General features: G+C 44.4%; 1 protein-coding gene across 4 annotated transcripts; it reads right to left on the bottom strand.

Annotated features, from left to right (window-relative positions):
• Positions 1–240: 240 nt before the first annotated feature.
• Positions 241–12,750, bottom strand: LOC142065683 (uncharacterized). 4 transcript variants are annotated; one of them, XM_075112091.1, is made up of 10 exons: positions 12,309–12,750; positions 11,559–11,642; positions 10,379–10,422; positions 9,473–9,566; positions 8,840–8,914; positions 8,258–8,327; positions 7,196–7,824; positions 5,179–5,280; positions 1,835–1,960; positions 241–1,092 (listed from the first exon to the last, which is right to left on the bottom strand). In XM_075112091.1, the coding sequence occupies exons 2-10, from the start codon at positions 11,599–11,601 to the stop codon at positions 317–319; spliced, it is 1,959 nt and encodes a 652-aa protein (XP_074968192.1). In that variant the 5' UTR covers positions 11,602–11,642; positions 12,309–12,750; the 3' UTR covers positions 241–316. The 4 variants fall into 4 exon arrangements, with proteins under 4 accessions (XP_074968192.1, XP_074968194.1, XP_074968193.1 ...); XM_075112093.1 differs by lacking the exon at positions 1,835–1,960 and having other exon boundaries at positions 12,309–12,713; XM_075112092.1 differs by lacking the exon at positions 8,840–8,914 and having other exon boundaries at positions 12,309–12,713.
• Positions 12,751–13,497: the final 747 nt, after the last annotated feature.

The following is a 13,497-nucleotide window of genomic DNA, read 5'->3' as shown; positions in this document are numbered from 1 at the left end:
GTGTAGGCACCAAATAGCTAGGCAACAAGAGGATAGTATTTGGCTTTTGTTCCACTTAACTGGCTCATGTAACCAGAAAACTGCACATGCCAAACACCAAACCTGTTCTTTTAGCTCAAGGAATGGAGATTTCCAGGCTTTTGACCCAGAAGGCAAGGGTTCCAGCCTTACTAATGAGCCCAGCAGTTTTTGCCATAATTAGAAGTTAATTGCTCTGTTTTTCCAGATAAAACTCTTTCTCCCTGACACTTCAAAGCATTTGCATAAAGTGTTTAATCTCCTACATGGTTCTGTACTGATCAAGATTGGAGGGTTTTCAGTCTGCCGCTCCTTTATGACTTACTTGCTCAAGTTTACTCTGAGGACTTTCTTTTGCAGAAGCTTTTTCCCCAATGAGCTTGCGTGTTTTGTCAGAACACATTTTCTTTCCAATAGCTTCTTGCTGTTTCCTGTATACTTCTTGCAATCTCTTGTTTCTTATCTCCATGGCCTGCACCAAAGACTTTTTCTCTTCCAGGATTTTTTTCTTTCTTTCTTCATTCTTTTGATACATAAATTCCTGAACAATTTCAGGGCTGTACGGGTGAGGTTTTTTAGTGCTTGCCCTCCTCTTTGAAGGGTGCTTAAGGTTTTCTTTCTCAGACCCTTTCCGGGCAGGGCTGCTTGAGCCCTTCTGTCTCTGAGGAGATATGTTTTCTCCTCTTTTGCAGTTTCCTGAGCTGCTGGGCTTAGCTCCATCTTTTATTAATGAAGATCGGATCTTTTCCCCACTGAAGGCAGAGGGAGTTATGGCCCGAGGACCGGGTGAAGGAGAACGGATCCCTAGGTATTGCTGCAGAACTTCTACCTTGCCTTTTGCAGTATCTTTTGGGAGCCTAGTATGTCTGTGTTCATCATGATACTGGCTTTGCAAATGCAGGTTCTTGAGTATTTGTTTTGTATCATTGGTTGGTGCATTGCTGCCCCTCTCAACAGGCTTGCTGCGGGGAACCATGCAGCTTTTGAATTCAGGGTTTTTCCCCACAGGTTCATTTCCCTTTTCTCTGAAGCTGTTTTCCATCACTGGCATGGCTACAAATCCTCTACCAGGTTCTGTGGGAAACATTTTGAAAAAACAGTAGTGTTATTATTTCAGAGATGTTTCAATTCCTGTATCTGTCATGTGCATCTCAAAACCTGCTTCCTACTATAGGTCTGAGAACTATCTGCACGTGTAGCCTCGGCTTGTACATCTGTTGTGAAATCTGTAATGTTCTAAGGAGAAGGCAAACCTGTAAGTGTGAAATTTGAAGTTGCAGTGGCCGATTGTACATGTGATGTGTAGTCTGTGGCCCTTCAGTACAAACAGAATTTAACATATATGGGCAGTGAAACTCTTTATCTCATGAACTTCTAATCTTGTCACTGTAGCACAATGAGAACTCGGTGGCCAGCCTCAGCTAACCGAGATGCAAGGAAGCTCTACAGCTGTGTCTGGCAAACCAAACCAGCTGAAAAGCAGCGTACACTAGTATGTGCAGGACCTGAGCTGATGCTGTATCTCTGCTAGGGTGACATAACCTGTGTCATGATCCAGACAAGTTTTATTTTAAGGGCAATAGTGCATTTGCATTGTCTCTTCAAAACCACAATGGATTGATTGTGCCAGTTGACCAGGGACAACAGCTTTAGTAGTTGTTCTGGGTGGTCGTTAACCTGACAGGTGAGTTATTGCAAGAGTCATTAATAATAGGTGCTCAGAAGGACCTTGAAACCTTTTATTTCAACTAGTTTTAATAAATAACTTTATTGTTTGTGTGCCAAAACAACTAGCGTAGCAGAGAGGCAACTGTACCAAAGGTATTTGCTGTGGTCTGCTCTTCAGCTGTCCTCAGATTTGGAAATGTAGGGGGTGGACCAAGTAACTTTCTAGCTAACTTCTGACCTTCCCTCCATGCAGAAGCACCATGTGGCTTTGTACCTGAAACAGAAGACTTGTATTTAATTATTAAACCCTCACTGTTCCTTGAAAGAAAATTGTAATTCTATTATAGATCTTTTTAATGGTCATTTCTGGGAATCACACCCAAGCTGTAGGGAGATCTAAAAAGTTTAAGTCAGTGCAGGTTTAACAAAAAAAGAAAGGTTGATGATACTTGGGTAACAAAAAGTTTTTAAAGCACTCAAGCCTTGCAGGCTGTCACTCTGCAAGGGTCTGTTCACTGACTGACAGAGAGCTGGTTCATGACTCAGATGAGGGCAACGCATGAATGTTCAGTGGTTTCCTAAGGCTTTACCATTAGCATTTATATCATTTAACACTTGAAGCATGTTCACACAACTCTTACAAGTTTAACTCAGAAACCGTTGACTCCCAGAGCCCTCAAGAACACTAAGAGGAGGTCAGGACACCGACCTGAGAGCATCTGAGAGCATCTTTCTGTGATGGCAGCTGCAGACAGCTGGTACTTACTGAGTACCAGCAGATTTGAGAACTGGAGGGAGGGGGATGATGAAAATATTATTTTCCTTGTGATTACTTCAAACTCACTAGAGTAAATTAATTAATTTTTAAACTGGTGAGAATCAGCAGGATGCAGTGTGGAAGAATCAATGAACGATACAGGACGAGGGACAATGTATAATGCAAAAATAAACGATGCAGTATGCAGCACAAACAAATTATTCTTGCTTAATAGGTGGTGTCACATAATAGACATTTATCACTGTTTTACTTCATAATTCCAGGTTGCATTCACAGCATGCCAATACTTGCACTGGCATAATTATAAGGAAGAATTTTTTTACAATGAGGGTGGTGAAGCACTGGCCCAGGTTGCCCAGAGAGGCGGGAGATGCCCCATCCCTGGGAACACTCAAGGTTAGGCTGGACGGGGCTCTGAGCAACCTGATCTAGTGGAAGATGTCCCTGCTCACTGCAGGGGGTTGGACTGGATGGCCTCTAAAGGCTCCTTCCAACCCAAAGCATTCTGTGATTCTATGTTTCTATGATAATTATGTATTTATTGCAAACACTTCTCCAGCAGAAGGTGACTAAACAGGTACTTATTTGGTATTTGCATGCATATCCTTCCCATCAAATTCTCCCCCAATGAAAATATTTAAGCTTCTTTTTAAAGAAAAGATTTCACTCTTAAGTCAGTACCACCCTCAGCTCAAAGATGTGGTTCAGTACTCAGCCAACTGACTGCCTCAGGCTCTTCTAGCTTCTGTTCAGTAAACTTGTCAGTGGGCTGAGCTGACTGTGTGCAGCACCTCAGAATCACCTGTTGGACACGAAGCACTTTCAGAGACTGACTGGTTAAAGGGATTGCCCCGAGAGTCCCCTTTGCTGTAAGGCAACATCTCAGTTGCCAGCCCCAGGCTCCGTACCATGGCCACTGAGGGAGGCACAGCCCCTTACATCAGCAGGATTTGCAGCAGACTCTGAGATGCTCTGGAGGCTCATCTTACTCGTACGGTTTGGGTCATGTCACAAGAGAAATTATGTTCTTCAGACAAGGAAGAGCTTCACTCTCTGTGGGGCTGAAGTCACTTCCTATAATCACAGGGACTTACTTGGGAAGCCTTCAGAGGAATTATTCATTAGATCTAAGCAGTTTGGTGTCTGACAGCAGGAACCATGAGTGGAATTGCCAAAATTTGTTGGACTTGGAGCAGCCGAGATCCATCACCATTTTTAATGAAACACCTTGCTGTATTACTTTGTTTTCTAGTTTAGCAGTATTAAAAATGCAGGATGCAATTATTTTTATGCTGTCTTGATTTCTCTGAATGCAACTGACAAGTTAGTATGTAGATCTAAATCTTTGCTTCACCATGTTTTCTGATTTCAATTAAATCTTTTTTTTTTATCTACAGCATTTATTAACTACAGAAACTATTATGCTAGATTTCAAGAGCAGTATTTCTGATGAAAACACTTGCTAGAAGGAAATTTTTTTATTTAAATATTCTCCTGTTTTTTTCTACCTATGAACAGATGAATATTTTATAGCTGTTGTGACTTAATTTTTTGTTAACTACAGCAAATTTATAATTCATCAAATTCTTGAGTACTCTGGCTCTGACCCCTGCCCCTCATTCATCTCTTTGTAGCCCTGCCTTGGCTCTTTCACTGACAGAAACTAATAGCCAATAAAGACACCATGACACTGGCAGTTACAATGATGAATGCTTCACGTGGCATGGTCTTATTATGACCCACTCTCAGAGGAAGATCAAGCCATTTTTCAAACAATCCATTAAAACAAAAAAAAAAAGGAGGGAGAAGGAAATTATTATATATTTCATGCATTTTAAATAGTACTTACGTAGCAGAGCACATGATGCTGCTATGCTCATCATTTCTTCTGCACAGTATTAGATAGCTTGGATTTTTTTCTTTCTGTTTCACACAAATTGCATGTCTAATAACTTGGCTAGTGTAAAATACAACCTTTGCTTTGAGTGAGCTTTGAGTGAGCAGCGCCCATCGCACTTCCACTGTTTGTCTGTTCTCCACAAAGTCTGAATGCGACTAAATCCAATGCAAAGTAATAGCATTAAATGGGTAAAATTACTCCAGTAATTAAAAACTCCACTTAGCTATACCAGCCAAAGAAAAACCAAGAACTAGTGATTGGGACTCCTGTTCCCGTTGTTGACTTTGTAGTAAGGCTGTGGACAATTCTTCTGACTTTTCACTACTTTGATTCAGTCCCTATTTTGCCGGCCAGGGAACACCTGCCTTTTGGTGGCACTCTTAATTCACCAGGAAACACAGAACTGAATAGGTGATGGACAGCTCTTCCCACCTAGGATGTATGGCTTATTTTTCAGTGACAGAAAGTGGTATCAGGTGGCCAATCTGGCACCCCATCCCAGGGGCCTCAGCACAACTGACCAGCAGCTAACCTGTTTAGTTACAGTTAGTTTAGAAATCAAGCCTTGTTTCCTTGTGCTGCCTGTGGTCATCTTCCGCCTCCCTGAACAAATGCTGATTTTTGCCTGTTCCCTCAGTGGTTTCTTTGTTACCTGCTTGGTATAACTAGGCCCTGGTCCTTGACTGCAGATCCTAGGATTTAGTATTGTTTTAACACCCAGCTAAAGATTTTGGCAGGTGAGTGCTCAGATGCCACTGACCTCCAGTAGTTTTGCCCATAAATTTCTGTAACTTCTCTTGATTTTCATCCTCACCTTTGCCTGTCGCTGCTCTCACCAGAACAGAGGACTTGGGTGAAGGCTGCCTCTGGCTTTGTGTTTGAATTCTCCATGCTGAGCTTCTCTCTGGTCTTTGGTCTTTAATCAGAAGGAAAAAACCCACAGAAAAGAATTAGTATGCAGCTAAAAACAAACTGCAGACATGACTGCTGGCACCAACAAACCAAATCCAGTCCTGTTCCATTGGAACACAAAAGGGGGAGTCTCTCTAATGACACTGGTCACAGAACAAGCAGGACTCCCTTTTTTGTGGTGCTGGAGATGTCCCAGCAAAACAAGCATTGGTTGGGATCCCGGAGGTTATGACTGTGACCCCCATCTACCTGTACAACAGCGTAACATGCAGACAGCCCTGACCAAAATGGCACATCCAGTAGGTGCAATGGGACACCTTTTCTCTTGGTGCTCCAGACTAACCTTTCCCAGCAGAGTACACAAACGCTGCATGCTTGGGCAAGTTGCCTGGAACAAACTGTTATGATACAGCATTGCTAACCTATGATCTTGAGGGCTTTTTTAGAATCCCTCCCTTGTCCAGGGATGGTAAATTCCTCTCTGCCTGGTATTGTGTGCTTTTCATCAGGCAAGGAGACACCAGACCTCAGGTTCACAGCCCTAAAGCCTAAACAGGTGATTGAAACCTGTTAGGCTACAAGGAGCAGCGCAGATGCTGGTATCTGACAGCACTGAGTTCCTGTACATGTGACAAGGAGAAGCAGCCTTCCTAGGGCAGACTGCAGGTGTCTGACAGAGGTAGTATCTGGCAAAGCAGCTGTGACACACTTTTTTTAATGGTAGAGTACAGTTAGACAAGCTGAACAAGCTGCATCTGAACCAAGTGTCTGGAGCTGTTAACCTCCAGCCTCAGAGGCTGCCTTCGATCTGCAAGTTGAACTGTTTGTCTGGTAGTTCCCTAACTCAGTTGTGTAAAATGCTCTGGGTTCAAAACAAACTAAACTAGCCTTTCCCCTGAGAATGTTCAAAAGAGGCTCGGCAGGGATTGTGGCTTTGGCTTCGGGCCATTAGGAGGGGTGATGCTGCGCAGTGATGGCAGAATGCGCTGCCTGATTCAGCTGGAAGGGGGAGACGGCGGCATGGACATGTGCTCCCACAGGCCCGAGGTAAGCACTATAAAATACTTCCATAAATCATTGTAAAAGGTGTTTTGGAGTGAATCTAAGAGAAATACGCATGGAAGCTGGTGGTGTGTGACAGGGATTGTAGTGCTCAATGAATTAACATTAATGCTATTATAGCAATAAGATTTATTATGTACAGCTTTTCAGCTCGTCTTCTCTAGTCTAATATACCCTCAGTAATCCCCCGTTGGCTGAGAAGATGGCCAAGTGGGCAGGCTAACTGGGCTAGCCGAAGGCAGTCCTTGCTCTCTAGTACTCACACAACCTGAGGTCTTAAATCACGCTAAACTAAAGTGGCAGCTGTAGATGAATGGTACTTCAGGCCCAAATCTAGCAGCAAAGCAGGGTAAGGAAGTCTAATAATATTTGCTTTCAGATCCACACTAGTTCCAGTGAATGCACTGTTAAATCCCCTGTAATGCCCCTGAACTACATGGTTCCTGCTTTAAATACCTGTGATGCCTCTCTACATTACTGTGCAGAAATTTCCCATTTCATGCTTTTTGTCTGGCAAAAGGAAGAATGTGGGAGGAAAAGGGAGAAAAGAATATATTTGCAGCAAATTATTTACTATTTTGTGGAAAGAAATTTATAAATTTTTGCATGCTGGTCAGTAAATCCAGTGGAGAAGTGAACTCAGTAGGCAGGTTGATATGTATAGCACAGGGAGGTTTACAGCTCCCCCAAGGGCTGCAGCAGTAAATGAATTTATCGCATGAACATGGTTGCTGCCCAACATAAACCAAAGTTTATGTGGGGCAGAAGCTGTGTCGTTAGTTACTCAGCTGTGCTGAAGCACTGTTAGGTAATACATAGTTTCAGCCTTTCTCCATAGATGCCAGGCTACTACTGACCTCTGTAAACCGGAGCAGGAGGAGCAGATGCCACTTTGCACACCTTTCTCTTCAGGGGTCTTTTTTGCTGTGGCTCTTTAGCATAGGAAGAGATCAGGCACTTCTGCTCCTGAGATGCTGCTTGCTGCTTTTGCTTCTGCTCCTGGATTCTCTTCTTGAGTTGCTCTAACTTCTTTTGGGGTGATTTTTTCCTCAACTCTTCCAGCTTCTGATCACTGGGCCTGCTGGCTGATGGAAGGTGGTCTATAGGAAGCAGGACAGCTGTGGGCGCAGGAGCATCGATCTGGCTGCCACGTGGGACAGCTGAGAACAGACTGCTCCCAGCAGGGTTGTGAGGTGGGTGACGCAAGGAGCAGGGAGATTTTTCCTTTTGTACTGTGCGACCTCTTGAATCCGCCTGTTCCCTGAAATTGTCCCTTCTTGGTTTATACAGGCCCTTTGCAGAAGACCACGTCCCAGCTGTGCCTTCGCCATCCACAGCCTCCCTCCTGGCAGGGCTGCAAGGTGCTGAGCATGAGTCTTCCCTGGGGGACAGCGGGGTCATTTGGGGTGGGCCAGAGCTCATAGCAGGGCTCTCAAGGAAACAGGTCTGTGACCAAGCAGGGGAAAGAGCAGCACAGTTTCCCTTCCTTAAGGAAAAGAAAAACAAGACTGAATATGTAGGGTATTTTATTAAATTATTCAATAGACTGCTAATATGAATGACAGTGGAGTTTCCAGAACACTCTCTGATGGTGGTCTCAGTGTCCCCACAGGATCAGCGTTTGGCCAGTTACCAGCAGTTTGGCAAATGGAGATAATATTGGGAAAGTACCAAGCAGACTGTGATTATTACAAGCATGGGCAGACAGACTAACACAGAGAACTGATGTCAGGGCATTGGCTGTTCCACTGGCCTGTTGGTCAGTATTTCCGAGGGTGAAATTGTCTGGTGACTTTTTCTTTTTTTCTAATGAATACTAAGGCTTTTTCTGGAGTCCTGCATCCCAGAACTTTAAATCCCTTTATGTGTGCTTTCGCCTCTTCATCCACCAAGTGCTGTACGTTAAGGTTATTATTTACCTGCAGGCTGGAGGAATCTCATTGCTCTTTTTGTTATTCAAAGCTGTTTCATCTCTGTTCCTCTCGCCATCTACAGCATAGCAAAATTATGTCAATGTCAAAATGGCAAAAAAGGCTCCTTAACCATTAAATTAAACCAGTTCATTTTACTGGGGACTATTCCCCAGCCAAACCCTTTGGACCCTTTGGACACCTGGGTACAATTTCGCTCATACTTGTAATGAGCCTGGCAGCATTGCAGTTCTGGGAAGGAAAAGTAAGAGTTTGTTCTTTGCTGTAAAAACCTCTGTGTACGCTGTCTCCATGCCACCCAGGGCTGCAGGGCAGACTCAGTATTTGGTTACTAGCTTGCACAGAAACCTATGCTAGCTTTAGTACCCCATGTCCCACCTACTTGAGTACCATAGTATATGGTGTTAAAGCGTTCTCTGCCAGGTCACATCGTGCCCCTGTCATTTAAACCCAGTGCCACATTAATCGCATCTTTCCTTCCCTTGTTCAAAAGGCTTGGGAGCAAGAGAAAAGATTCATGTGCAAAACCACGAGCTCCAGCAAAGCTTCTAACAGAGCAACTCAACACACCTCTCTTGCTATCCTTGTTACTGAGACAGGGGTCCAGGCAGTGAGCCATCTCCTTGAGCATGGTACAAAGCCCTGCTGCTTAGGAAGGAAAGAGCATCCATAAATATCAAAGGCTGGCAGCTTAAACTGTTCCCAGCCAATAAGCCATCTCAAAAACAAATACCCAGCAGATGCAAAAATAGTAAGTGAAGTCTGTTCTTGTCATTAGTTTGCAAGAGTTCTAGAATTTCGTTAAATTTCCTGCTTTTTTCTTAACCCACTTTGCCTTTTAGAGATGATTTTAAACACGTTATGTATTTCCTGCAAAAGTAAACAAACAAAATGCTGTATTTACATCACTTCAGTTACCTCTAGGAAAAAAACCTCAGAGGAGAAGCACAAGTAACATTTACTTTGCTGTAGCTGGTGGATATTAATGCTGCGTCTTTTGCCTGAGCTCTGCCCAGCAAGGTGTGACTCCTTGTGCATTGTGGTGCATTGTGATATTCTTCAGGGAACACTAGTAGAAAGCTGATGAGAATATACCCTTTCCTCAATAAAGAGGGCCTTTCACTGTCTCTTGTCACCTTCCCTTCCCTCCAGCACCAAAGCAATCCCCCTGTCTCAGCATTTTCCCAGTAACTCAGAACTCACCAAAGCTTTTTTCATGCCAAGGCTTTCTTCTGCCTGTCTGTGATTTGGCACAACTCCACGTTTGATGATAAAATTTGTTTTCAATCCTTTGTAGCTGTGAAAAGGCAGATTTTTCTTTTGAAGGGAGACATATGTTTTTTTTTCCATGGTAGCCTTTTGCTGGCATACGCTGCCTCTCTGATTAATTTTGCAGCTCCTAGTTACTGTGTAAATACTGGCATGTCTAAGCATGTTCCATGTGGCATTTCCTACAGTTGGAAAGAATGCAATTGACTGGGAAGATAAGAGATTAAATCAACTCTGTCCATTATTTACTCTTTGCATGTATGTGTGCCTCAGATTTTTACCAGAGCTGCTCTGATGTTTTTAAAAACAGCATAAGCTGGAAGTAACCCCAGCCAATAGCAACTTCAACAGTGTGATACTACTGTCAGGCCTTGAGTGCGCGAACAATGCTGCATGCATTTGGGTAATATCACACATTCATCTAAGCAATTTCACTGTTATGACTGCAGCTGCTGTGCCTGATATAAACGTTATTATGTTTCCTACTAAGAGGACAGTAAGACAGGGAGAATTCGGAGGATGTCTCGGCTCAGTGTCAGCTATTAGTCTGCTCAGGGCTTCAACTGCAGCAAGGCAAACTTTTATCTGTTCTTGTCATTGATTTTGAAGTGTTGTGAAATTCAGTAAGATTCCCTGCTTTTCTCCTTCTCTCCTTTTAGTCATTTAGCAAATGATTAAAGAGTTTATATGTTCATCGCAAAAGAAAAACAAAATGGCCTGTTTACATCGCTTTCTATTACATTATTTCCATGAAAGAAAACACTGTGGGGGTGATGCACAGGTAGCTGACAGCAAGCAATAAAGGTATGTGACAGCAAGTGTTCCCTGAACTGCACGTACCACTGCTTTGGCTTTCTGAAGGCTCTTCCACACCAAGGCCACATCTACAGAAGCAAGAGATGAAAGACATGTTTTAGCATCTTTTCACACGTGTCTTCACTACTGGCAATTTCCCTCATGCCCAAGTCAGAACTGATTATAGAGCTGGTCGCTGAAACACAGAACTGCTCCTGAAAAATTGTGTCTGGACTGCTTTTATATACAGCTTGTTTTCAAAATGTGCTTAGTTCTGTCAGAACTAATGCTCTTTGAGCTATGTTAGTGTTTATTCAGCAAAGTCCTTACTGATATTAACTGGCAGTTTTGCACATATTTAAGAAAGACTGAGCTGAATTTCCCAATTCAATCCTATTTGGAAGTAGTTACTTACAGAAACACCCCATACAGGATTCCTTGTGAGAGTAAAAATGGCTTGTGTCTTTTTACAGAAAAAAACAAAGCAAAACATCAGATACAGAGAAGCTCCTAGTGTGAATTTACTGCATACACAGAATCCCAGAATCCTAGGCTGGAAGGGACCTCAGGGATCATCTAGTCCAACCTTTCTAGGAAGAACACAGCCTAGACAAGATGGCCCAGCACCATGTCCAGCTGACTCTTGAGGGCATCCAACGAGGCTGAGTCAACCCCTTCCCTGGGGAGATTATTCCAGTGGTGACTGTCCTCACTGTGAAAATTTTTCCTCTGGTGTCCAGTCGGAATCTCCCCAAGAGCAACTTGTGTCCATCCCCCTTGTCCCCTCCATGTGACTCCGTGTAAAAAGGGAGTCTCCATCTTCTTTGTAGCTGCCCCTTAAGTCCTGGTACACAGTGATGAGATCCCCTCTGAGCCTCCTTTTCTCAAGGCTGAGCAAACCCTGTTCTCCCAGCCTATCCTCGTATGGCATTCAACAGTAACTGAGTCTTGATAACTTCAGGCTGAGGAAGATTTATAGAGCAGGTTTCTTTTAGAAAGCAGCATGAAATGGGGAGTTTTGGTGTTGCTGTAGAGCTACAAGCACAGTTACAAAACTGCCCAATGGTCTCCAAACTTCAAAATACTTGCTCCGTTGTGTCTAAAATAATGCAATCCAGATTAAACTAACCACTTTCAATAAGCAATAAATCCTTGGGTTACAATGAAGTTATCCGAGTCTCTCTATGACCGTACAGAGGAAAATGGAAGCTCATTACCCACGTACCAGTTAGAGGATCTGATTCTCCAGATGCAAAACTGTTATCCATCTTTCAGCTGTGCTAGATCTCTGCTTGCTTGATATCCATGTCTGAAATAACCATGCAAAAGGACTAGTCAATGCTGCCCTTTGAGAACAGACTAGGTCATTTTTATGCCTATACATATTTTTTTCTCATCTATAATTGCTGACTGCCCATAAAGGCCCTCATAATTTACATTTCTGTGGTGTTTGCAAATGTTACCTGTTATTATTACTTTTCTCAGCCTTGTGAGGGAGTCTCAGGGAGAGACAGGGATATGCCACAGCTGGTAAATCATAGAATCACTAAGGTTGGAAAAGACCTCTAGGATCATCAAGTCCAACCGCCACCCCAACACCCCCAGGCCTCCTAAACCATGTCCCCAAGGGCCATGTCTGCACATTGTCTGAACCCCCCCAGGGACGGTGACACCCCCACCTCTCTGGGCAGCCTGTTCCAATGCCTGACAGCCCTTGCAGTAAAGACATTTTTCCTAATCTCCAACCTAAACCTCCCCTGACGCAGCTTGAGGATGTTTCCTCTCGTCCTACCGCTAGTTACCTGGGAGAAGGGACCAACCCCCATGTCCTGCTCTGGGTCAATACACCCCAAAGAGCTGCCCTGGGACCAGCTCAGGAGCCTAGCACGCCCACCTGGGGCAATGATGGTATGATCAGAGAGTCAAGAAAGTCAGCTCCCTCCTATGTCCCCGTTACTGCCTCGTTAACACTTACCTTTTGAAGCCTTATCCACAGATGGAACAAAGTTTCCACTTAGGAGCTGTGCAAAAGCACGTAGAGAAGCACTTCAGAGAGGATCTGCGGGAGGGCTGCAGTCTTTCTACAGTGGCTAATCCCAGAAGGCACTTCCAAAGGGAGGTGTGAGAAAGAACTCAGCACTGAACAGCCCATTTGCTGCTCCTTACCTGGGCTGAGCCATCCACAGGCACCAGCTCCCTGGCACCAGCTGGGAATACAGAAGTTCCTCTGAGACAAGCGCCAGGTCAGTCCCTGCCCTGCCCATGGGTGCTGGGACGCACAGGAGGACATCCAGAGGGGTCCCACCAGCCCTGCCAGCCATCAACCGTTGCCACACCTTTGTTTGAGCCCTTCTGTGCAGGGCTACAGTAGCAACAGGGCGAGTCTGTTAGGAACAGAGGAGAAAACAAACAGCAGCAAGAGGAGCCTGAACGCTGATCTCAGCTTGCAAACATGTGGCAAGATGCCAGAAGCTTTCTTGACAAGCCCTTCCATCCTTTCCAGGGCATCTGACATCCTGGCAATGACCGTTCCCAGGGCTGGGTGGCTGCAGAGGAGAGGGCAGGGAAGCTGAGGAGCAGGGTGGCCAAGCTGGGGCCCAGGTGGAAGCAGCTCTGCAGTTCTGGGATGGAGAGATAATATGGTGCTAGAGCAGGGGGAGAAACCAGACCTATCTGAGACCTCATCCCAGGGCACCGTTCCTTATTGCAGAGCACCACTTGTCATCGCAGGGCACCTCTCCTCACGCCTTCCTCTGTGGGCTCATCCAGCCTTTGGTCCTGCTCTCAGCGGCACTCTCTGTCACACTTGAACCCCCGGTTTCAAGAGAGCAGGGGGCTTAATTCTGAATCTTGCCTTTATTTAGAGGGAAATGAACGAAAAGGTTTCTGGTCTTTGTGGTTATAAAGAAAAGCCTGAGAATATAAAGTAAGTGTATGCTAAAGTCTCAGATAAGGCTTTTCCACCATCAAGGGTGTCACTTTTTTTAATTATCACAGTTTTTAACTTTAAGTATTTGAAATCTGGGGGTAGCCATTCTGGTTATTCAGGTTTTGCTGATCTTACCCTCCCATTTCAGATTAAGAGGGAACAGTTTATTCAGCAAACAGCAGATGGCAAACTCAGCTTGCAGACAGGAGACGAAGCACTCACAGTGCTGGGAGGC

The sequence above is a fragment of the Phalacrocorax aristotelis genome, chromosome 17, assembly GCF_949628215.1.
Source record: "Phalacrocorax aristotelis chromosome 17, bGulAri2.1, whole genome shotgun sequence".
NCBI lineage: Eukaryota > Metazoa > Chordata > Aves > Suliformes > Phalacrocoracidae > Phalacrocorax > Phalacrocorax aristotelis.
The sequence above is the reverse complement of the archived record's forward strand: the minus strand, read 5'-3'. Positions and strand labels throughout refer to the sequence as shown.

What these genes read in the sequence shown, in the direction of transcription:
- LOC142065683 (XM_075112091.1), bottom strand. Translation starts at nt 11,601, where the DNA reads ATGGATAACAGTTTTGCATCTGGAGAATCAGATCCTCTAACTG. An exon ending in AGAATCAGATCCTCTAACTG is followed by an intron (nt 10,423 to 11,558) that starts GTACGTGGGTAA and finishes TTGCTTCTGTAG; the next exon opens with ATGTGGCCTTGGTGTGGAAG. An exon ending in TTGGCATGAAAAAAGCTTTG is followed by an intron (nt 8,915 to 9,472) that starts GTGAGTTCTGAG and finishes CTTCCTAAGCAG; the next exon opens with CAGGGCTTTGTACCATGCTC.